General features: G+C 37.4%; 1 protein-coding gene across 2 annotated transcripts in view; it reads right to left on the bottom strand.

Moving 5' to 3' along the window:
- Window positions 1–21,287, bottom strand: part of FAT1 (FAT atypical cadherin 1) — a 102,137-nt gene extending 80,850 nt beyond the window's left edge. Inside the window, exon 1 of one of the 2 annotated variants that reach the window (XM_035897794.1) lies at window positions 18,005–21,287. In XM_035897794.1, the coding sequence (XP_035753687.1) occupies window positions 18,005–21,272 (3,268 nt within the window). In that variant the 5' untranslated portion in view covers window positions 21,273–21,287. The remainder of the gene's footprint in view (window positions 1–18,004) is intronic. The other variant, XM_009642424.2, reaches the window with a different exon arrangement.
- Window positions 21,288–23,400: the final 2,113 nt, after the last annotated feature.

A 23,400-nucleotide genomic window follows, 5' to 3' on the forward strand; every position in this document is an offset into this window, starting at 1 on the left:
GAGCAGAAAGTTTTAGCAACTATTGCTTGCCTTTGAATCACACATGAACAAGAGGTGTTCACTGCTCTTCTCTCTCCTCTCCTCCAGGAGCATTAATTAGGCACAGCTAGGAAGACTGTAACCTAGCAACAAACCATCGATACTGCGTTTTGCATAACTCATGAAGAATTCAGATTACTTGTTTGCAAACATGTCTGAAGAATATGAATGTGCATAACTAGTAATTCAATCTAGTTTGGAATAGCTTCATTGTTTCTTTTCAGCCACTCAAAGATTCTTCTATTTTGCCTGAGTGAAGCCGAATCTTAAGTCAACACATTCTGATTTATTTCTTAAATAATTTGGTGGCTTTGTCTTTTACATGCATCCTGGTTAACTGTACTTAAATATTTAAAAACAACAACAAAAAAAAGCCACTCCCCACAAACACACAACCACCCTTGAAAAATCCTGCAACAAATTATGCTTGCGGGCAATAGAGTTAAGATTTTCACATGCACCCCAAAAGTACTTAGATAGTATCATCTAACATCTGTCATCAATATAAACATCCCTTCTAATAGTCGCAGCTTGTCACATATTTAGATTTTCCATATTTATTTGTTTAGATATTCAGTGGTCTTAATCCACTTTTTTATATATATAGCATTTTTTCTTTACAAGAATTGAAGAAAGGCAATGAAAAAACTTAAACTGTATAATTGCTGCTTCAGAGAATGCTCAGAAAAATTTCTCTCGGGAAAAGCTAGGAAAAAATTAGCAAAAATAAGCTGAGAGTAACATATTGGAATTACAAGTCCTATGTCAGCATTTAAAGACATACTCCCAGGAAATTAAATGAGATTTTAGTTATAGCTCTTTGAAGTAGAAAGCTGTATACATTTCAAGTTGTGTCTTTTATACTAACAGCTAACAAATCATGCTCAGACAGGATTGGTAAATGGAAAGCAACTCTTGTTACTCTATTCAAGGACATTTTCTAACAAATCAGGGCTTAAAGTTTTGAGTAACTTATCACTAGCAGTATCAGCAAGCTGATGGAACTGTACTGGGCAGCTGCAAGACTTTCCAACATGTGAAGTCCACCACTGCTTGTTCTCTTCCCAGGGATTAGTTATTGCAAGTTCTGGGAGGTGGAAGGGGAAGAATATCACCGCAAAGCATATGTGGTCTTTAGAGCACATGGAACCCTTAGCAGAGTGTAGGAACCATCAAAATCTCAAATCTTTTCTGATAACTGAACAAAACCAAACTGAACAAAGTCAAACCTCAATCATAATGAAATGATGACTTGTTTTATATCTCAAATTAAACTTCACTGACCTGTCTAGATGTAATAAAGCCAAATCAGTAAATCTGAGTACAAGTTTTCAAGAACTCCTAGATTCCATTAAATAACCTACTGTATTTGAAATTAAACAATTTCTGCATATGACATTAACGGAACAACAAAGAGAGTAGTTAGTGAACCAGTCAGACACTATGAGTGTCCAGTCAAACCCGGCAGACTCACATCTGTAAATGCATAGAAATTACCAATGCATGTATAGTAAAACACTTTTGGGGGGCAAAAACTTGGCATCCAAAGAGACCCAGCATGTGATCAAATCCAGACCTTGACATAAAACCTAAAACGCAGGACAGTTTATGCATCACTTCTGACGTATGAACAGACAGCAATAATTTGAATTGTGTTCAAGCAGATGGAAAGGGTCACTACTGACCTCTGCTACATGCAGCTAATAAATAACGTAGATACAGAGTGATCTTGAGAAATACAGAATGTTCAACACTTAACAGCAGCTATCACTTAAACAAGCATCTAGAGACAGTACAAAGACCTAAAAGCAAAGATGTGCATAGCTAAAGCTCCGCACCACAGACTGTATTTTAAAACAGGTTTTGCACGTCCTAGTTAAATGCACAAACAAAATATAGGACAAGAGAAAGAACTGTAAGTAATTAGACCCAGCAATATTTTGACTTCCAGTTCCTGCCATATTACTTTCTGCACATTTGTACAAAACCAAGTTAAATGAATGGAAAACACAGTGCCTAGACCATTTATAAAAGAAAAAACTTCTGAAAACATGTCATTAAAATTGTCTACATAAAAGATTATGCCCAAAAATTATGATTCAGTACTAGGTAGTCTGGGCTAAAAGTAGTAAGTCTGCTAAAGTCCACAAAGATTGTGAACTTGCTTTCAGGAAGTCAGGGGGTGGCAAGGGGGAATTTTCGCAATTAGAAGATCCCCGATGGGGTTGCCTTAGAACTCAACTGATTACTTCCAGTTCAGAAAGTCTTTTGGGACAATGGCAGACAGCTCCTATTGTCAGCCTCGTTTACGGTTATTTTAATAGCTCCAGCTTATTTCTGTCAGCTAGGCTGCTTGTATGTCAGGCTTTTGGACAGGCAATATAATTGCTATACAGAGGAACAGTACCACGTTGCTAAAGCTCGATACGGAGAGACATAAAAACCCCCTGATGAGTACACATTAGGGAAATGAAATGTTAACTCCTATGCCAATAAGAAAAATTATTGTAATACAACCACATACGATCTACATTTCTTTGAAGAGAGAACAAGTAAAGCAAGCTTTGCTGTTAACATGAGCAGTCATTCATGATTTGAGAGAAAGCATGCCGAAAACACATGACTACTACTACATCAGCATTACAGGCGGTTTATAAAATATTAGTGAAAACAGAACAAACTGCCAGCAGATTCTGGGCCAAGCACGTGGGCTCTCAGTACCCACAAAAGCAGCTCCTCTTACCGTGTTACATGAGCAAGGTTTGCGGGATTTGATGCAAATCATTGTTCTAGTCATCCATCCCCTTTTTCAGGACAGATTTTTGTCTTCAGGTGAAGACACAACTGTTTTTATGTCCCAAGAAATATTACAATTTGAAGAAGTAACTACATTTAAGCAAAAATACTTTGGGATAATATGTTACATTATTCAGTTACCTTTAAATCCTGCTCTCTTACTACAGTTTCATGAGCGACAGAGAATTTCTACCGAAATGTAGGTAATTCAGACACAAGTGAAGGGTTCTGCAGGCCTACTGTTTGTTTACTTATGAAAGCCAAAGAAGGAAATTTATTTAATCAAGTTTTTAGAATGTATGTGTACTTGCATGTGCCTAAGAAATGCAAAGGATGAATTTTTATGTCCTTTGTTAAAGTTTGTAAGAATTTCTTATATACACACACAAATGAACACATATATGCTCTTTAGAACTCTGGCTTCACCCTGCAAAATCCTTCTAAACTTCACTGTCAGTCTTCCTGGTACTAAGGAACTGTTGACAATGTAAGTGGTTATATTACCACTCTAATAATTTAACTGGGAAATGAGGAGCTTCTGAAGGGGAAATTCCTCTGCAAATGGCCCCAGGAATTTCAAAACTAACTGGAGTTGACAGATTAACCTAGGTCCCCCTTAGGCAGAAGAAGAGGCTGCAAGGAAAATAATGAGACGCATGGGAAGCCAATTATGGACAAGAGCAACACATTTAATTGTACAGAAACTGGTTTGTTGATCCAGAAGGATCTAGCTGTTTAGACCTCTGCAAATTATTAAGATACCTGCACAGTCCTGCAACAAACATACTTTTTGTCTGTAAATCTCAAAGTTTAATGACCATCTTAAATAAAGAAAATTGTTCCATGTATCTCAATAATCTCTCTTGCAGACACAGCATTTGTTCAAGATTCCCTTTTTGGTTGCAATTTGAACAACTGCAGCCTACCTTCTATTGCAAAAGTAACTTTGAAGGCCCAGCAAGTTCAACAGACCAGTCCTACTCTTTAGTAAGAAGCAGTCCTACTCTTTAGTAAGAAGCAATTACAGCTGTGCTCCACAGCAACACTGACTCACAACTAACCCGCATGCAAAAAATTGTCACTTAGCATGAGTGTGTTATTTATACTGATTTGTGTTTTGGACCACTGCAATTTTGCTTCAAGCTTTTGGTCTCCAGACTATTTTCAGTTGCAGAAACTACTGGTCAACAATGACAGTTCCCAGACCAGCTCTGATCAGGAAAAGATACTGATACCTATCAAAGGGCAAGTAGCATGTTGAGGAATACCGGAAATCAGGCTATTACTGTTGTTCATGTTACTGCACCAGGTAGCTATATACACAACGGCACTTAATTACTGTCAACAGAAATGCTGCTCCCAAGCAGATTTATGTCTACAAAGAAGAGCTGGTGTACCTGTGGCCATGTGAGTGCTAGGAGAACAAAGCAAATCAACAAAGTCATGAGATTAAAGCATCTGGGAACCAGTGGCATCAAAAGACATCTTCATCCTTGTTCTGACAAAGTCAGATTTATTAACCTACAAAGTATCCATTTATTTATTCAGATTTTATTTCCACTCATGTATCCAGAGGTGATTCCACACTGATCAGTACTTGTTATATCAATTTTTTTATTATTTGCCTTTACAGATTAATCAAAATAAACAAAAGGCCATATAAAGAAATGTTTCTGAACTTGTTTCTAAGTAAAAACTTCAGGACAGAAGAGTCATGAAGGCAAAGAACTTTAAGATTGAACAAAAAAGTTAAATCTCTGGTTAAGATTACCGTACCAAGTAAGTGAGAAAGCCTCTGTTTGCAGATTCTTACATGCATGCTGAAGAATCAATACTTAACGCTGAAAAAGGAGACTTGCAACGAAAAAGCCCGAAATGAGTTATTAGATGTCAAGCATATTTATTTGTGGGTACCCTGGATGCTTGTTGGGAGATGGGTTCAGTCTTTTTCACATAAATAATGATATCTGTCTGCACGATTTTAATCAACTTTTTCCAGAAGAAAAAAATTACTAAAGGTAGCAGAAATTAATGCAAGTTAACAGTTTAAAAAAAAAAATCTATAAATTTAATTCACTCTGTATTTATTGCCTAATAGTAGAACCTGTAAGTATTTAGATAAACAGACCATGGAGTTTCTCTGTTACAATTTACATTGGAAACCTCTTAATTATTCCCCACAGAAATATTTTTCACTGTAGATAACTGCACCTTTAGTAATAATTCCAAAGAGAATGAGTGATGTGAATAACTCTCCACCGAACAAGAAGTTTGCCATAGAGCCATGATAAAACTAGATCAACTCTGTCTACACCAATACACTCCATATAAATGAAAGAACACAATATTGTAGGTAACTAGTAGACCATTTAGGCACAAAATGCATTTTCCTCCTGAACCACTAAGATTTCTTCCTTCTTTAAGCAATTTAAGGAGAATGTGCAGCGACTAGACATGGAGTTGCACCAGGTGACCTTCCCAAATCTCCGTATCTGTGCATGACTGTTCTCAACAATATGTTCTCAAATGCTGGCCATTCTTGTGTTTGACTAGACCGAACAACTCAATTTCCAAAGGATTTTTTTATCACCCCTGGAATTACAGACATAGCATTGCATATGTTTCTAACTTCATTTCTCCCTATCATCACATGCTGGATCAATATTCACTCCAAATTTAATCCACATAGTCTGCAGTAATCTTGTTCCCACTGTAATCATCACTCCCTTAACTTATTAAACAACACACATCAAGACTGATGTGTCACTTGAGTCAATAACAACTTGACAACTCGTCTTCTGCTAAGAGTTGTTGAACCTCCTCACACTCCTCTCCCCCACCTTATATATCTGGAGGGATTCAAGTCAGTCCAAAATTTCACTACAAAATTTCACCGTTCAGCATCAACATTTTTAACCAAGGAAAAATCTAATGGAAAGTGCAAGTTCTAAGTTGGTTTGAGTTTTTTTTGTTCTGTTTTTTTTTTAATATTTGCAATCACAGTTCTTTATCTCTGGGCTTCTGTACTTGCCTAACACACAACTCCCCATTCAGAAAGCTGATTAGGAATGGTCTGAAATAGTGGGGACTATGTACTGCTTAGATTCTTATCTTTTTTTTTTTTTGAGACATGTTTTCCCTGTATCCATACATAAAGTAATCCACTTCTTACAAGTTCTCTCTTCTTACACACTTTATACTTTAAAATGGTCCAGACAAACGCAGGCAACCCAACTAGCTAGCAGCACAGGTATGACATCACATACATATAACCAGGTATCAAAAAGAAAGGCACAGGTCATTTTTCCATTTCTGATTAGAACAGTATCATTTTAGCAGATTATTCAAACTACCTTCAAAGTGTACTATGATACCAGACTTCTCATGCAAAGGCATAGTCATCTTTCCCTCCTTCCCCAAAGTAATTAACATTCCTTCCACAGGCAGCTGGACATTTGTTAATCATTAACTGTTTGCGTAATAAAGACAGGGAGAGAAACAGTTAGCCATTCCTCACAATGGTACACCAAAAAAATATTTAAGACAGAAGATTTAGTGAATAGTGTAAACTTGTTTACAGTAACAAAAAAAATTGTATTATCATCACACATTCAATATTTTGCTGACAGTATCTGTTTTTGTGAGCAAGACTTTCCATGTTCAAACCTAAGTAATTAACCCAGGAATTTAATCAATAAAAACCCAGCAGTTAACTAAAGGAGAAAGAAAGGGCTATCTCTTAAAAAGATGAAACATGCTTGGAACATCTCTTGGATAGTAAAATAGATACGACCAGAATTGCCACACCAAATATAATAGAGGCATAACCAATGCATACATTCCAATCTTATCTAAAATCACTTTGATTCACTCTACCTTGCTTTCATTACAGGAAGGGCACAGCAAGGGCATTCCTCTCAGATCAAACAGAAAATTCCACAGACAGAAGTTTCCACATGTCTGATTTGTTGCAGATTAAACCCTTATCATTAGACAGCAATCTCTAATTTTCATAGAGACAGGATATACCCTGTCATGGTAAATCTACAGGCAGAGGTTCGGGGTGGGGTGGAATAAAAAAAAAAATTAAAAAACCTGTGGAATGGAGATGCATTCCCCATGAAAGAGCTATGCATGTCACCCTCACAGCTTTGAAGAAGTGGAGGGGACAAGGTACTAGCATTAAAGATTGCATATATAATTCCATTCATACATTCCATCATAAGATTCTTTGTACTGCAAGTCTTTCAGGCTGAACTACCAAACTCCCTCTGTGCATAAATACAACCAGGACTACAGGCAACACATATGAGAAGTCTGCATTCATTTTAGGCACATTATTCATTCATTCTGTATTCATTTTTAGCATATTATGTTACCAAAACCTTCATTTCTTTACCCACATAACTGGAGCAGTTCTGTAATGCTCATGTACATTTACCAGTAACACTAAAATCAGAAGGCTATTTTGTAACTATACTTCTTACACTCTGAAAATTTGAATGTAATAATCTTTTAATCCTTAAGTCCTGTACAAAATATGAATAAGCACACCATGATCAGCAATTTCAAAACGAAAACTTAGGAATTTTCTTTTTTTAGTGTATAGAGGCGGTTTCAGGCTTTTTCCGTTAGCAAAATAAAAATGGCCTTTTGTATAAATACCCAAAATGATGGATTTAAGAAACAAGCGGCTTTTGGAAGCAATTCATGTCAGTGTGGATTATTCTAAGAAGTAGATTGGGCGATAAAACAATGCAACTACTTTTTATGTGCAACCTTCCCTGTAATATAGGCAGATACTCAGTTGTTCTGGTATGAGCGACGCCACACTGACAAGTCTGCACAGACGCAGAACTCTGAGCCAAGAGAACTATTAATGATTGCCACTACTGGTAGCTCAAGACAATTTATATCCACTAGCTCAGCAGTTTGCTCTTTAACCCTAATGCCTATCAAAACTACACAACTCTCATAAGAAGCATGAACATATTGATTTACCCTTGTTCGCAAATAATCTAAAGTTAAATAGAAGCAGCTATTGGAAGCATGGATAGAACACAAGGAATCTGCGGAAACCTCATTTCTGAATAAAGAAATTATCTGTGGCAGTCCTCTTGCTAGATTCTTTGGACACTTCTGTTTTCAAAAAAATCCCTCTTTGATGGCACTGGAATGCTAGAGATTTTCTTTTGTTGAGCCACATGGAAACAGATGAATTGAAAATTCATTTTTGGTCATGTTCAGATGACCAGCACAATCAAGACACGTATGCAGAAAAAAATGATACATGAATTACAAAATGGACCTGCAAACTGTAGTTTCAGCAAGGCCCAAAGTATTTTCAAATCCAAATTCTAGAGCTGCAATTACTGCATGTTATAAATTGTGGAAGTTTGCCAAATACTCATGTAGGTTTGTCCTTTGTTAAATATGTCCAAATGCTGAATGATTAAAGTTTAAAATCTTCAAAGAAAGGAATAAACATTATGCAATCATTTCAAGCTCCCCTCCTTTGACCTTAATATGTACTTCAAAAGCTAAGCAGATGCTTAGTAGGAAATAAATCCCCAACTCAACAGATGTACCAACAATGATATGGCAAGATGCACCTTCCATAGCTTTTGGCAACCATTCCCTTTTATTATTCCTCTGCTCACAAGTACTTTTCAAGTCAAAGAGAGGCCTAAGCAAGTTAATAGGCCCTTAATATGTACTCTGCTGCCTGAATTGATTGCTGTTTATAAGGTAATCTTTGGTACCCCATGTGGCTCAGCCTCAGTTCATCTCCTACAGAGACACAGCCCCAGGCAGTTCTGTTTTCATCAGACCAAGTTGTAACCCAATCAACACCTTTCACAACAAAACAATCCCTTACTTTCAGCATCCGTGCAGAAGAGCAGGGGAGCCCCAGTTTTTGTACAGGATCTCTGTTTGGCAGCTAAGGTGATGTTTTACTCAGCAGGATACCTAACAAAACTCTCAAACTACTTTGGAAGATCCCCCTGCCAACAGCAAAATACAAGATGAATATGTTTGTCTAAAAACTAATTCAGCTTCTTCCAAAGGCACATTCTAAAAGCTACATTAACAACCTAATAGCACTTTGAGTTACCACCATCGCAAATGAAATTCTATAGCTTCCTTCTAGCCTAAGAAAGAAAGGTAATCAGCTAGCTCCAGGCTGCTCAGGACCTCGGTCCAAACCCAGGCCTCCTTAACCTCTGCTGAACTGAAATTCAGCATTAGCTCCGAATGCCAGGCTTAGCTCTTAGCTCTAGCACGTTAGATGCACCCGAAAAGAAGTGTGACTGCAACAGCATCATGCCACAGGTTAACCCAGCAGCACCCTCAGTTCCAGACCTTAGCCTGAACATAATCACACTCTGAATACAGCACTGTGAAGCTGCAAACTGTAGTCAAGACCAGGTGGTCCCTGACAGATTAACCAGGTAACATCATCTGAACTTGAGTACCTATATGCACATTCAGATGTCAGGCAGCCAGGCTATCAGTACCAGCAAAAAAGCAAAATAACACACCCCTAGAAGTTAGTTACCTCCTAGGAAAAAGCTTTCTGGATTGGGTTTTTTTTTTTTTTTTAAGATAGCAGCAAATTTAGGACTTGTCCTCAGTCTAACTGATAGCAGGTTTCTGGCTCTTACCTTCATTTCTTTAAACAGACACAAATTGCGCTGAACTGGGTCTATACATCAAAAAAAAGTTTTAAATTTCTCTTAATACTAGAGGGGATCTAAGAATACAACAGTTACTCTTTGTAAGCTGCTGTTACAGCTGTTTGTACTGTCTCATAAAAGAGACTATGTGCCAAATGCCTCATTTTTAAAACCATAGCAAATTGCTGGAAAATATATTTTAGTTGCATGAAATTTTAAGCAAATGTTTTCTGAACTCAAATTATTACTCAATTTAGGCACAGTTCCTTTTTTATTTTTTAACATAACTAATTTCTTCTTGCACAATGGCCTGAGTTTGGCTTAATGCCACTGAAGAAAAACACTGTAAAAGCAGAATGAAACCATACAGGTCTTCCTCTGTGTCAACTTCACTTTCTTACTTTTAACATCATACTGAACACACTCAAACCCACTGGGTATCATTAACTAGAAAGCAGAAAATAAAGCAATAACCCATTTAAAAAATAGTCTGCATAGCAAGTCTTTAAAATATCTGTAATCAACAATCATAAATATGCCTCTTAAATTTAAGTGTCCCACACAGATACAATTGTCTCTCCCATCCTGCTGACTAAGCTAGGATTTCAGCTCTGCTCCACATATTGCATGCTTGACTATCACTGAACATTCTGGTAGGGAATTCATCAAAACACAGGACAAATGCTTTAAAAAACAGGTTATTGTGTTTGGGTGGGCATGGTACTTTAAGTGGCTTCATTATTTATTGTCACAAGAAAACTTTTCTTCTGGTGGGCTCTAGAGAAGTTTGATAAGGACTCTTCTGCAAGGTATTCACACCATTGCTGGTGGGAGAATTGTAATGGGTAGATCTTGTCTCCCAGTCCCATCAATTCAAGTTGTTCTCATGCTACTTGTCTTTCTCAATTCAATACCAAAGGAAGCAAATGCCCAGGAACAGCACAAAATAAACATGCCACTAGAAAAAACACTGAATATATATCAGCATTAAAATACCTGTCCAGAACAGTTAACTACCAAATTAATCTTCACTTGCTCCCCCTTTTTTAAAAAAAAAAAACTAAAAAATAAAAAAAATGTATTATTTTTACTAAACTCTCCTCACTGAAAAAGCTAAGGGAATGACTGTTTCTGCATCTCTGATCTAAACAACTTCCTGTTTCCAGAATAAGAACAGCTGGGGGTTTTTTTATTATTATTTAGCAGAGAGAAATTATTATTTCTTGGACAGATATATGTTCCCAGCATTTCTCAAAAAAAACCCAACCCAACACACATTTTTATCCTGACAGGCACAAAAAATGCCTCTCAAACTCAGGAAGTGTTACTTGGATTCCTTTTAGAGCTTTAATTATACACTAAACAAATCGAAGATTATTTCCCTTCTGTTATCTTACAAAGAAATAGTGAATTTAACAGTTTGTGCTTGAATTCCAGATTTTGACCTGGAATTCTGTTCCAGATGTCAGTGTGGCAACTGACTGGCCAATTCCAGAATCCAAGAATAATCTGCATCTTTGATTAAGAAAAAAACACCCTCTCTGCTGACAAGAATTTCATTCAAATCTCCATCATACATATTAGAATCATGTTTTAGGGCTCAACTGTTAACTGAAGCACTGATGCAGCCCCTCATTTAAAAGATTAACCTTCCAAATTAACATTCACGGGCTTAAGAACTTCACTCTAACTTGGAGTTTATAGAACCTAGTAATCATACTACAAGGGAGTTTTTTTCCTTTTGTTTTTGGTTGGCTCTTTTTTTGTTGGGATGTGTTTTGTTTTGGGGTGGGTTTTTCTGTCTTTGTTTTTTAACAAACCACATCAGAATAACCTTAGAAATTCTCACTCTAAAGTTAGCTGCTATAGCTACACGGGCAAATCATTAACTTCAGTACAATGTAATGTGGCAGTACAGAATTCAGTGTAGAGTGAAAAAAAAAAAAACCTTGTCTGAAAAGCTAATTAGATACCTGGGAGATTAGTCAGTGCTCTGAGCTTCACTCATGTCTGTACCCAAACTAGCTAGGGTAAAAATTTCTTGTGCAAAAAGTTGCAACCACTTAGTATTATATAGAAATAAAGCATCTCCTAATCCAGCTCTCTCTTCAAAACCTGTAGGAAGAACTATTGTGCTTTGCAAGAAGAAAACACTATGAGAAGACCCTCATAGGAGAAGGTTTTCTTCCCATTCACTCCTCATTTTTAACTGGTCAACATACTCACATAAGGAATTTTAATGTCAAAACCTATGTACCAATGAGACTGTATCTGTGGACAGAAGCCAAGCAGAAAAAGTTATTGTCACAACTTCTGTAAACAAACTTTAACTAAATCTTAGAGCATCTCCTTCTCATAGCCTATCATACCAAACCCACCAGGAATATTCTTTCCTGACTATCAACATCATCTAATCAATTACAATTTTTAATATAATGTTTAACAGCTTTCTTACAAAAGATCTGCTCAACCTTCTTTCTGTTAACGTTTTCAGTGACCTATAACCTATCTGACAGATCTGCAAGGACTCAAAATAAACAGCACACACCCACCATACGGCTTTGACAGCAGCATGTTTGGAAAATGTATAGTAGAAAAATAGAAATTATTAGGAACTTTTTGGTTTAGTTTCGGGGAGGGCTGGTTTGGATTTTTTTTTCTTTAATTTAAACTGAGAGAAACTAAGTTCTTGTATATCCTGCTGTTTATATTCATGACTTATACAAAAGGGGTAACAAACTAAAGTATATGGAAGGCACAACTTCAACATGAAGCATTCACTGAGTGTGAAGCAAGTCCCATATTTGCACGGCTGCTCAACTGCAATTAACTTAAAACCAAACCATTCTAGTCTCAATTTTGATTAAAAATGCCTCCCCGACCCTCAAGTGGTTTATGCCTGTATCAGTACAGCAAACAGACAGAAAACGTTCCCAGACATTGTAACCTGATCCTCTCCATTGCTAAACTGCTTTTGGCCTGTGCCAGCTACCACTCTTCCAAAGAGCACCGGGGGCACAGTTAGGAATTGAAATGCAGCAAGCAGCATTCCCAACAGACAGTCTGGGTGCAGATTACCTGCCTAAAGGTATGAAAGTTGTTAGGATAGATGCAGGCCCATTGACTTCTGTTCCAGACAATGCTGCTGGTTTAATAGCTATCCAACAGGTACTTAAGTGTCCTGCTCCATTGATGCTCATAGTATTTAATCTTTGTTAATGCTTGTCTTCATGTTAAAACTCAACAACAGTGACTGGTGGAACAATTTGAAAAGCTCAAAAGCCAAATATCACTGAAGAAACAGAACCTGAACCTAACCCTTATGTATAAATATAAATCATATCCCACATTTTAATTAATGCAGTTACGAGAACAATACAAAGAAATGTTAACATACTTCTTATGTGTTAGCAATGCTGTGTACCTTTTAAGAGTATAATTCAGTACTTTGCTTTATGTAGTTAAAATCCTATTAATTCTCCTTAATGAATTACTGTCTTCCCAGCTGGAAATGGTTCTGGTAACATCAAAAATAGTCTCACAGCCGTTAAGCTTTACTGATGGTATTTTATGCACAAAGAGATAGTGCAATAAAATCAATTTTCTTCCACATGCCCCCGTTAACTTTTTTTTTTTGACTTGCTCCTTTAGCATTCTTTACCAAAACGAATCATCTTTCCTTACCATAGTAGCAAGGTTACACTTGAAAACTGCATGGTTCCAAGGGAAGACTACACAAGAAAGATAAATCTGCTAAAGGTTACAAACCACATCTGACTCAAAAACTCCCCAAATCAAAAATAACCAGAGACTGGGAAAGTATTAGAACTATCAAGTGTCTGCCCTGCTCTTATTCTTCCTTAACGCTACTGGAGATAGCACATCAGGCTAGACAGACCTTTGTTCTAATAAAACACAGTCATACTTATGTCTTTTCGAGTCAGCATATTATTTTAATCGCCTCAGACTCTATTCTAACACTAACAACAAAATTACTGTTATTCTGTAATACTCATGGCCTAATAACCTAAACTCAGGTTACTGAAAGTACAGAAAGATTCCTGGTAACAAATAACTATATTACTGGAATAAACAGAAGCAATAAGGTTATTATACATGAAGTTCAGACTGCCACGTCATCCTCAATATCATTCTGGAACTAGGTTATACGCTGGGAAATAGCCTCAATTGCAGAAATTGAGAGAACACCTGCTAGTAGCCTTGCAAGTTGAAATAGCTGGGGAGTTTCTAGTAACAACATGTTTGTAAAATTCACCACTGTTTATTAAAATAGTTCAAACCAACTGTCATCAGGGGAAACCTTACTGCATAGGGCCTACATGTAACACCCTCCATCTGGCTGTGCAAGGGTTGCAAATGCAACTGCTCTAGTACACAACTGGTTAGACACAACTGGACACCAGGGAATTCATGACTCTTGAAGCTTCTTTCATTTCTGAACATCACCTTCCAGGATGGGCTCCCATCTTCTATAAACGTTGTAATAAGACCTTTCTTAGGCTAAATGACCCAGGGCATCTACACTCCTGAAGTCTGCTGGCTCCCTCAGCTAGGTAAATTTTGAGCATGTAGAAAGAAAACCAAAACCAAAAGAAGACAACCTTGAAACAAGATAAAAACCATCTCTCTGTAATAAGCTAGAAGCCCTTATATCTCAAGGAAAAGAACAGTCAGCTTGGCAAAAAAATCTTTGAAGGTGGCCAGATACTGAGCAAAACTAGTAACAGTTCTCATTTTTACAACTGAAAATATCAGAGTGGAAACTTGCTCACCACGTGACACTTCCATGACAGTGTCACATCCAGCCCAGTGGGCAACACTAAATGGCCTTGTTTACCTATACAACTGGAAAAAGTACTGGGAGTTCTTTCTAGGACAGTTCTAACATACTAGAGCTTCCATCTTTCATTTCACCTTTGAGGAGTGTAAATACTTAATGGAAATTCTCTATTCTTATCTTTGGCTACCAAAAAGTAAACAGGAAGACATTCTCCTTTTCCCTGCTTGCCTGGGAACTGGGACAAGGAAGAAAGAGGTTTCAGTATTGCCTTGGTCCCACATCGCTTCTGCTTTAGGTTCTCCTCCAGCAATTGCTTCTATCATTCCTTAGAGCTTTTCTAAATGGCAGTAGCAGCATGGTATTGACATGATTTATCTCATTTTTATTGCTCGGTGCTAATGGGATTTAGATGGTGCGTGTGCTTTTTTGTGGCACACTGGGATCTGTATCAACACAATGCATTCTATTATTAAAACATCCGAATCTGCTCAACTCCTTATCAAGTTCTTTGGGAAAATACTTTACAGCTGCTTTAGTAGGCAATTTATACAGCCAGTTGATCATCTCAATTTGCAGACTTCAGTCTAGCTCACACATAAAGAGCCATCTTAAATTGCAACTTCTGAACACACATACCTAAATGATAAACAACTTGTTTTGTTCCATAAATTCACTGTACAGAAATTTGACCATTTTCCCCTTCATACTGTTATAATACACCCAGAGTCTCCACTTGTTATGTAATTTTATCTCTGTACAGTAACAGTCACAATGCACTGGCATACTTTGGAATCATTATATATTGAGCATTATCTCTGACCTCCTTGCCTTACCCACTTGGCTTCCAGTTAACAATTTATGAGCTGGAGATAGCATAAGGCTGAACCTCAAAAAATTAGTACCATTTATTTTCTTTAGTCATGGTTTCAACCTCTATAACTTCCTGGGGAAATGAGTTTCATGACTTCATTACACTTCATGTTAAAAATACTTCCTTTTAGGTTGGTTACCTGTTAACAGTGTGTACTCTATTTCTTGCATTGCAAAAAAAAAAAAAAGTGATATGAAGAAGGTGGTACAGAAACTATTGCAATTTTATAGACTTCTATCATCTTGCTCTCCTCCTTTCCTGACCATTATTGCCATTACAGGCTAAATAATGCTTACACGAAAGCTAAAAAATGACTTAATACTAAATTCTCCTCTAATGTACATTCTTCTGTGTCTTCAGAGCAATTAGGCAACAAAGTAATCAAAGCAACTCCAGAGCTTGGGTGCATTAGGACTCCCTGTTAAGACATTTACTTCTAAGGATTTGGAGAGAACTGCAGAAAACAGAACCTATGAAAACCAGATGACTTAAAATAAAAGTAAGTCTTAGTTTATCCATCTTTGAACTGAAAGTATAGTGTGATGCTTTCAAACACAGCAAGAAGAGACATGTAGCTCAAGGCAAAAGTCAGGAGCCCTTCAGCAAGCTGAAAAAGTTACTGAGTTGCTTGCCAGACCTCCTCTTTCACAAATTCTTTAATATGCTTTCTTGGCTAGTTATCAGTCTGCTCCCTGTATGAAGGCCAGTCCATTTTGAAAAACATGACAAATATTCAGACAATGCAGTATAAAGAGTGCCTTCTGTAACAATTCTGACAGCTTCTTAGGGAAAAAAAAAAGTCAAGACAAAACTTAAGCTACATTGTCAAGCTTGTAGATAGTCTATCTTCTTTCCTGGGTTCCTTTCTATCATCACTTAAAGGAAAAAAACACACCCAAACACAAACGCACACATTCTTCCCTGCACCAGTGTCTTAAGGGGAATTTGTTCATTAAGACTAAAAACAAGCAACCCCTAACGCCTCTCCCCTGCCTTAAAAATACAGAGCCACTGTTTTGGACAAGCTTATTAAACAGAAGCAGGTTTTGCCCCAAGTTCTGCCAACTTTGTAAACCTGGCAGATCAAAAGGAACTTACTTAAACTCAAATCAGTTCTTCACTAAACCAAACTAGCCTCGTGCCAAAAGAGGAAAGAGGCAACACATACAGACAACTAATTCTGCCACAGCAGTAGTGTCACAAAACTACATGTCCCTGGAAACATTCAAGACCAGGTCGGATGGGGCTCTGAGCAACCTGATCTAGTTGGAGGTGTCCCTGCTCACTGCAGGGGGGTTAGACTAGATGACCTCTAGGGGTCCCTTCCAACCCAAAACATTCTATGATTCTATACCTGTCCACATACACAGGTACACGTGTACATATTGGTGTCAAAAATATTTCTTTACTCTTTCATTCTCATTATTACTGTTCTCTATCACTTGGACAATAAATTGGCAAACTCAGACTCATTCTGTAGGACAACTCGACACTTATTTTAAGATACTACAACACACAGTAAACTTGAATGTACTTACATCAAAAGTAAGGCATAATGATATGCAACTGAATAGTCTGTACACATACCAAAAAGCTGAAAGTGAATCTACTAAGTCTTGGAAAGCATTTGACTCTCCATTTTTTAGAAAAATCTGTTCCATAATCTTATCTATGTACTTTGTTAAAAGCAAAGCCAAGAGAAGCGATGCTACATTTCAAGCTCTGAAGTTGGTTCTTTAGCCGCAAACTACATAGTTTAATAACTGCATTTCTACAGAACAAAGTTTGTTCACCTAAACCACGAAGATAAAGCGACTTTGTGAGTCTCTGTTACCCACATCCACAATGGTGGGAAGCACATAGAACACACAGAATGGCTACTGGATGAATCAGGTATGCTTGCCACTTTTTATTCTCAGTTACAAGTTTTTTTCTGTATGACATCGATCAAGTAAGTTGTAATTTGCCAACATATAACTCATAGCCAAACTTCACACAAGATTCCTCCTCAATTTATTTTGAGGCGCTTAGATAGTAGCACATATTAATGCTCTGTCTTGATCAGAGACGTAAATGAATGGGGAGCCACAAAGGCATCCAACCAAAATGCTGAAGTCAGCACTAGGATTTTATTGAAATCATAATTATGTTTCTTCTAAACAGATGACACTAGAATAATTCTCACAGTTGCTCGTCAGTTTATGCAATATTAATGAAATAAGTCAATGGTTCAGTCTGCTTCATTTATACGAGTTTTTTTTATGGGTTTCATCTATGCTTTCTTTGACAGAAGTCTTTCCATGAAAAAGCCACTGCTTACTAACTTATAGATGGGCACCTATAACAAATCTAAAAGACAACTACCAAAACCAGCACGTATGGCAATATCACACCCATGCATACCTCCAGTAAATGAAGCAACAGAGACATCACTTAAGATTAAAAAGCATGAAAATCCCCGCAGAGAGTGGCTTGCTGCCTTAGCTTCACAGCCCCACTTTCCACAACATAACAGTGTTCACATGAGGCAGACCTTCATTTTATATTAACAGTATTCTTATTCTTGCCAGGTGGGAGATTTTAAGATCTAAGAATGGCTTTAGGTAGGCTGGATAGAAATGAGGGCAACAGAAGAAAATTACTTATCAAATGTATACACATAATTTCACTACAGTAGTAGATGGAGCTATATACACTATTGGTGACATCTTTTTGTCCTAACAAGAACATCCATGTACACTGTGACACTACAGCTTCTCTTATCTCTTTGCTGGCATATGATTTTATTTAGAATATAAAAACAATAGAAAGCCACCTTACCTTTTTCTTCATCTATTCGAAAAACTCCTATACCAGATCCATCTCTGATGGAATATCTAATCTCCCCATCTCGTCCTGTATCTTCATCATAAGCAGATACTGTCATTACTGAGGAGCCAACAGGGGCATCTTCTTTTATAAAACCTTTATCTGCAAATATAGAGAACCGTGGAGGGTGCAAGTTTTCATTCACATCAACTACCTCAACCTCAACATAACACGTAGAGGACAATGAAATGGGTTTTCCTTTGTCCTTGGCCCGCACAGTCAAGTTATAAAGTTGTTTCTTTTCATAATCCAGTCTTTGTACAATACGTACTGCTCCACTTAGTTTGTCAACATCAAAGGTGCCATCTCCACTGTCCAAAAGACTGTATCGTACTTGACTTGACTGGCCTAAATCAGGATCATAGGCTTCTAGCCACGTAATAATAGTTCCCTCAGGAAGATCTTCTCGAATTTTCACATGATAATTTGAAGGAATAAACTTAGGAGGATTGTCATTAACATCTTCTACAGATACTTTCAAAATAACTGTTGAAAATAATTGAGGTTCTTCAGTAGGTTGGTCCCTAGCCTCTATTTTCAAGAAATAGACGTGCTGTTCTTCACGATCCAGAACTCCTACAACTTTCACAATTCCTGTCACAGCATTAATGGTAAACTTGTCTGTGTCTGTAAGAAGAGAATATTTCACTTCTCCATTAGCCCCCAAATCTTTGTCAGTAGCTTCAATTTGAATTACTTCACTGTTTGGCTCTTTGTTTTCACTCACTTCAACAAAATAGCTGCTTTGCAGGAACTCTGGTGGGTTGTCATTAGCATCCAAAATTTTTATATCTAAAAGGTGCCAGGCAGACTTCTGTGGTATTCCAAGATCATAGACAGTAATATTTAAAGTATATTTATCTTTTACTTCTCGGTCAAGGGGAGACAAGATTTTCAGCATTCCTCTTTCCATATCAACAATGAAACTACTATCGTCATTACCTCCAGAGATAACATACACTAGTTTTCCATTGAAGCCAGTATCAAGATCAGTAGCATCCATAAGTATTATGCTGGAGCCCACAGGTTGGTCTTCTCTTATCTCAACACTACTGGGGAGAGTACTTCTAAACTGAGGTGCATGCAGATTCAAAGAGTGTGTGTCAGAGAAAACATCCTCAGTTTCCCCACGACTGTGCAATTTATTTGCTTGTAAGAGTTTTTCTGCAAGCATTTTGGCAACACCAGTTTCTTCACATTGCAAGTTGATGGGTTTGCGACTAGTAGCTACAGTTATGTTGATATACAGTGGTTTTGCAAAGTTTTCTCCATCTGTAGCTGTAATTTTCAAACTGTGAAAAGACATTTTAGCACCTAGGCCATCTATTAGTGACTGTTTGAGTGAAAGTACTCCAGAATTTGGATTTAGGCTAAATAAATCTAGTTCATTTCCAGATTCAATTTGGTATCTCACCAACTGGAGCTCATCAGCGTCAATAGCAGACACAGTTGTTATTTGTTCTCCAACACCAAGATCCCTGGGTATTGTTCCCTCACAATTTATTTTCTCAAACAGAGGTATATTGTCATTGAGGTTATTTAAAATAATAGTAACAGGAACTTCAACTTCTCGACGATATGGTATACCCCAATCAGAAGCTCGAATCCTTAAATTGTAAACCCTTGGCATCAATTCATAATCCAAGTCTTCTGAGGTACTAATAATCCCACTGAAATGGTTAATCACAAATGGCAAAGGATTTAGGTTTGCAATGCTATAGGTCACATAACCATTCTCCCCTTCATCAGGGTCTTTTGCACTTACTCTCATGACACTTGTACCTATTGGCACATTCTCATCAAAGGAGGCTTTATAGGATGTCTGAGTAAATTCAGGAGGATTGCTGTTCATGCCTAGTACCTTAATTAATACTTTTGCAGAAGCTCGTCTGTCACTCGTCACAACTTCAAGTTCAAAATGGGATGCATATTGTGCTTTTATGGGTTCTAAAGTGGTAATAAGACCAGTGTGAGTGTTTAAGTTGAATTTTACTTTGCCAGGTGTATTTTTAAATATGTATTTTAAGTGTGGGTAATTAGGCAGAGCTTTCACCATTATCACAGGTGTGTTTGGAGGGGCAAATTCACTTATTTCAGCTCTATACATTTCTTTTTCAAATCTGACAGGACCAGACTTAAATTGTGGCGATGTTACATGAACAACTTTTACAGAAGAAAACTGGGGGGGATTTCCTTTATCTTTAGCTTGAAGGGTAAGGTTGTATCCAAATGGGTGGCTCTCCCAATCAATGTGACCAATGGCTTTTATTTTGTATTCTTTACCTCCTGGAACAGACCTCACTGTTTTGAACTGTTGAAGTGGATCACCTGCAACAATATTTAATGATGCTATTTCCCCATTTGAACCCTGATCATTGTCCTCTACAGTTACAATTGCATAAGTTGGATCTTTGTCCAATTCTGATGGAGTCAATGTAACAGCTGTAATAATGGGGGCATATTCATTTGCTTGCTCTACATGAACAGTTAGTTTCGCCATACTGCTTATGCCACTGCTGCCATACAACTTCAGCCCACGGTCCACTGCAAGAATTTCCATCTCATATCGCTTAGTATCCGAGTAGTCAAGTCTACCAGTTAGAACTACCACTCCACTAGTTGGATGTATAGCAAACACATCCGTTCTTTCTTTAAAGCTATAGTAGAACTCTCCATTTGTTCCTATATCTGCATCTGTTGCACTGACTCTTGCGATGCTGGTCCTTATTGCTGTGTTTTCAGGCAAAGAAACACTGTAAGACGTTGGAGAAAACAAAGGCCGCAAGTCATTTGTATCCAGTACCTGTATCCTGACCTTCGTGCGTGTTTCAGCATTTGTATTTTTTTCAACTGCTTTAACAGTCAGCATATAATGGTCTTTTACCTCTCTGTTAAGGATAGCTGTGTTTCCTCCCTTGGTCCGTATTCGCAAAAAGCAAAAGTTTCCAAGAACATATTCTTCAGCTTTGAATAAGTTCTCATTGTCACCAGAAATAATCTTGTATCTCAGGTCCCATAATGGATTTGTAATATAAATGCCCATTTTCACTGGATGCCCAACATAAGTCTTGGCTGCAGAATTCTCATACACAGTGGCATTATATTGTACTTGCGTAAATTGCATTGGTGGAGCATGATGTAGCCTTGGATTTCCTTCACAGTTTCCAAAATGCTGCACCAGCAGCATCAGCAGCAACATCATAGTCAAGTATCTTCCCATGGCAGCAATTACAAAGAAACCCTGGAACAAGAGAGAGATGTGTTAAAAAACTTATAACTGTTCAAATATTATTCAAATAACCTTGATGTTTAGGTTAGAATTCATGTTTGAAAGAACACTAGAAGTTACACATCTAAGGTATAGCCTTTTTTGCAGAAAGTTTCAACATGATTTACAGTAATAGAAAAGCAGAAAAATTTAAACTCCTAAAAAATGCCAAGAATCCGCAAGACCGAGACTCTAGGAATTACTAGCGTGACACAAAGGGAACACAAGAGTTAACGTCAAATGAACAACTCCATGAAGCAACATGTTAGAAGAAATATGCCAGTGCTATCTGCTATAAGCAAGCAAACTAGATCTGAACTAATCTGGAGTAGTGAACATTCGCTCCAATCTTCTACTTTGTATGTGACATTGCCTTCTGATAGAAAATTCTCGCTCATTTCACTTAGATTGTAAAATGGCTGATGTCTGATGATGTGGAAGTAAACTGCAAGAGTTGGCTTGAAATGACCATGAATTCTTCAAAGTATCCTATAAGCACCTGTTCAAAGAATGATAAATAGAGACTAGTTCTGTACTTATTCTATTCTCTCCAGCTCTGAGTACCCTTATAAGAGTAGTGGATAGCAGTGCATATTGTAAAAAAAACATTTTTATCAAGCATCGCTAAGTTGTAAAACCAATGAAGAATGAAGCATATTCCTTTACTCCCCTCTCAGAACAGATCTGAAACAAATTAGTATCAAGAGCTCTGAGAACAAGAATCTATCAAAAATAAGTAGAGGAACTATTAAGACACATTTCTCAAAACACACTCCAGAAATGCCAGGGAAAGAGTATCATTTCCAATGCCTAAATCCAGGCAAGACTACAGTAGGAAGAAAGGCAGAAACCTCAGGAACAAGATCTTTGCGATCATCCTCTTCATCTGGGTTTATAGCAACAGTCTTTACTTCCTAAAGTCTCACAGGATAACAAATCAAAGCTTCAGAATGCTTCCTCAACAAGCCCAAGCTTTCAACAAAATGTCGGGAGAGAAATTTCTTTCCAGCAAGTAGAAAGCAGTCTAGCTTTGACTTGATTACTTCAATTAAGTAGTACACATTCTTTTCTTTCACCTTTCCCTATTTATCCTAAATATTTTTCCCTTTTTCCCTTTAGCATTTTTCTCCCTGGTCAGTCAGTTACATGACTCATACTAATTCCCAACCATACTAATTCTTAACTGTAGTCTTCTTTCATTCCTCCTGATCTTCTCTCCCACATTTCAGCCCTTGTTTGTCCCTGCTCTGTCAGCCTGTCAGCCTCTCCTCGGTGTCTGTCCTCACACTAGTTCTGTCCATCTCAGCTCAAAATGTATCACATTATGTTGTCTCCTTCCTCCACTCACATTTTCTTTTACAGTTATTTCTCTCTCCCCTAATTCGTACCTGCTCAGGTAGATATATGAAAGATCACATAGGCTGAAATTCCACAGACTGTGTCTCTGCCCACTAGAAAGCATTAGAGCAAATTAATCTCCTTGTGTCAACAGCTCACTCCAAAACCTCAGAAGAAGGTAATTTAGTCACAGCCATTTCTAAGTCAATGATTTTGAGAAGAGAAGAATTTAAGACTCTGATTCACAGAAACTATAAGTAATATTAGAGAGGAGTAATGAAAACTAAGCTAGTACCCTTTTGGAAGGAAAAAAAAAGTGCGTCTGTCTTCCAAATCTAGCAATTAAGTTACATGATTAAAGCTATAACCATAGCAAACAAAAAGAAAAATGAGCAAACAATAAAAAGTGAATGAGCTTTTAAAAGTAAGACACTAGCTGAAACCACTACTTACAAGGTCTTAAAGCTGGATGAAGGAAAGGTTGGGAGGGCAAATGAACATGAGGTTGGAACAGCCACCGTTTCAAAGGGTTCACAAAATTCTTCCTGTCCTGGGAATAAACAGACACTTGGGTCTCCAGGGCTTCATCCCCCTAACATACTGCCATGTAAAGGAGTATTTTCCTTTAAAAACAAAAAAACCCACACAAAACCAAAAAACCCAAAAAAACCCAAAAGCCAACCAAACCCCTGCCATAAATAACTGATATCAATACTTCCAAAGCTCCGAGCAATTAAGACAC

This window comes from Egretta garzetta, unplaced genomic scaffold, assembly GCF_000687185.1.
Source record: "Egretta garzetta isolate BGI_Z169 unplaced genomic scaffold, ASM68718v1 scaffold46, whole genome shotgun sequence".
NCBI classification, from domain to species: Eukaryota; Metazoa; Chordata; class Aves; order Pelecaniformes; family Ardeidae; genus Egretta; species Egretta garzetta.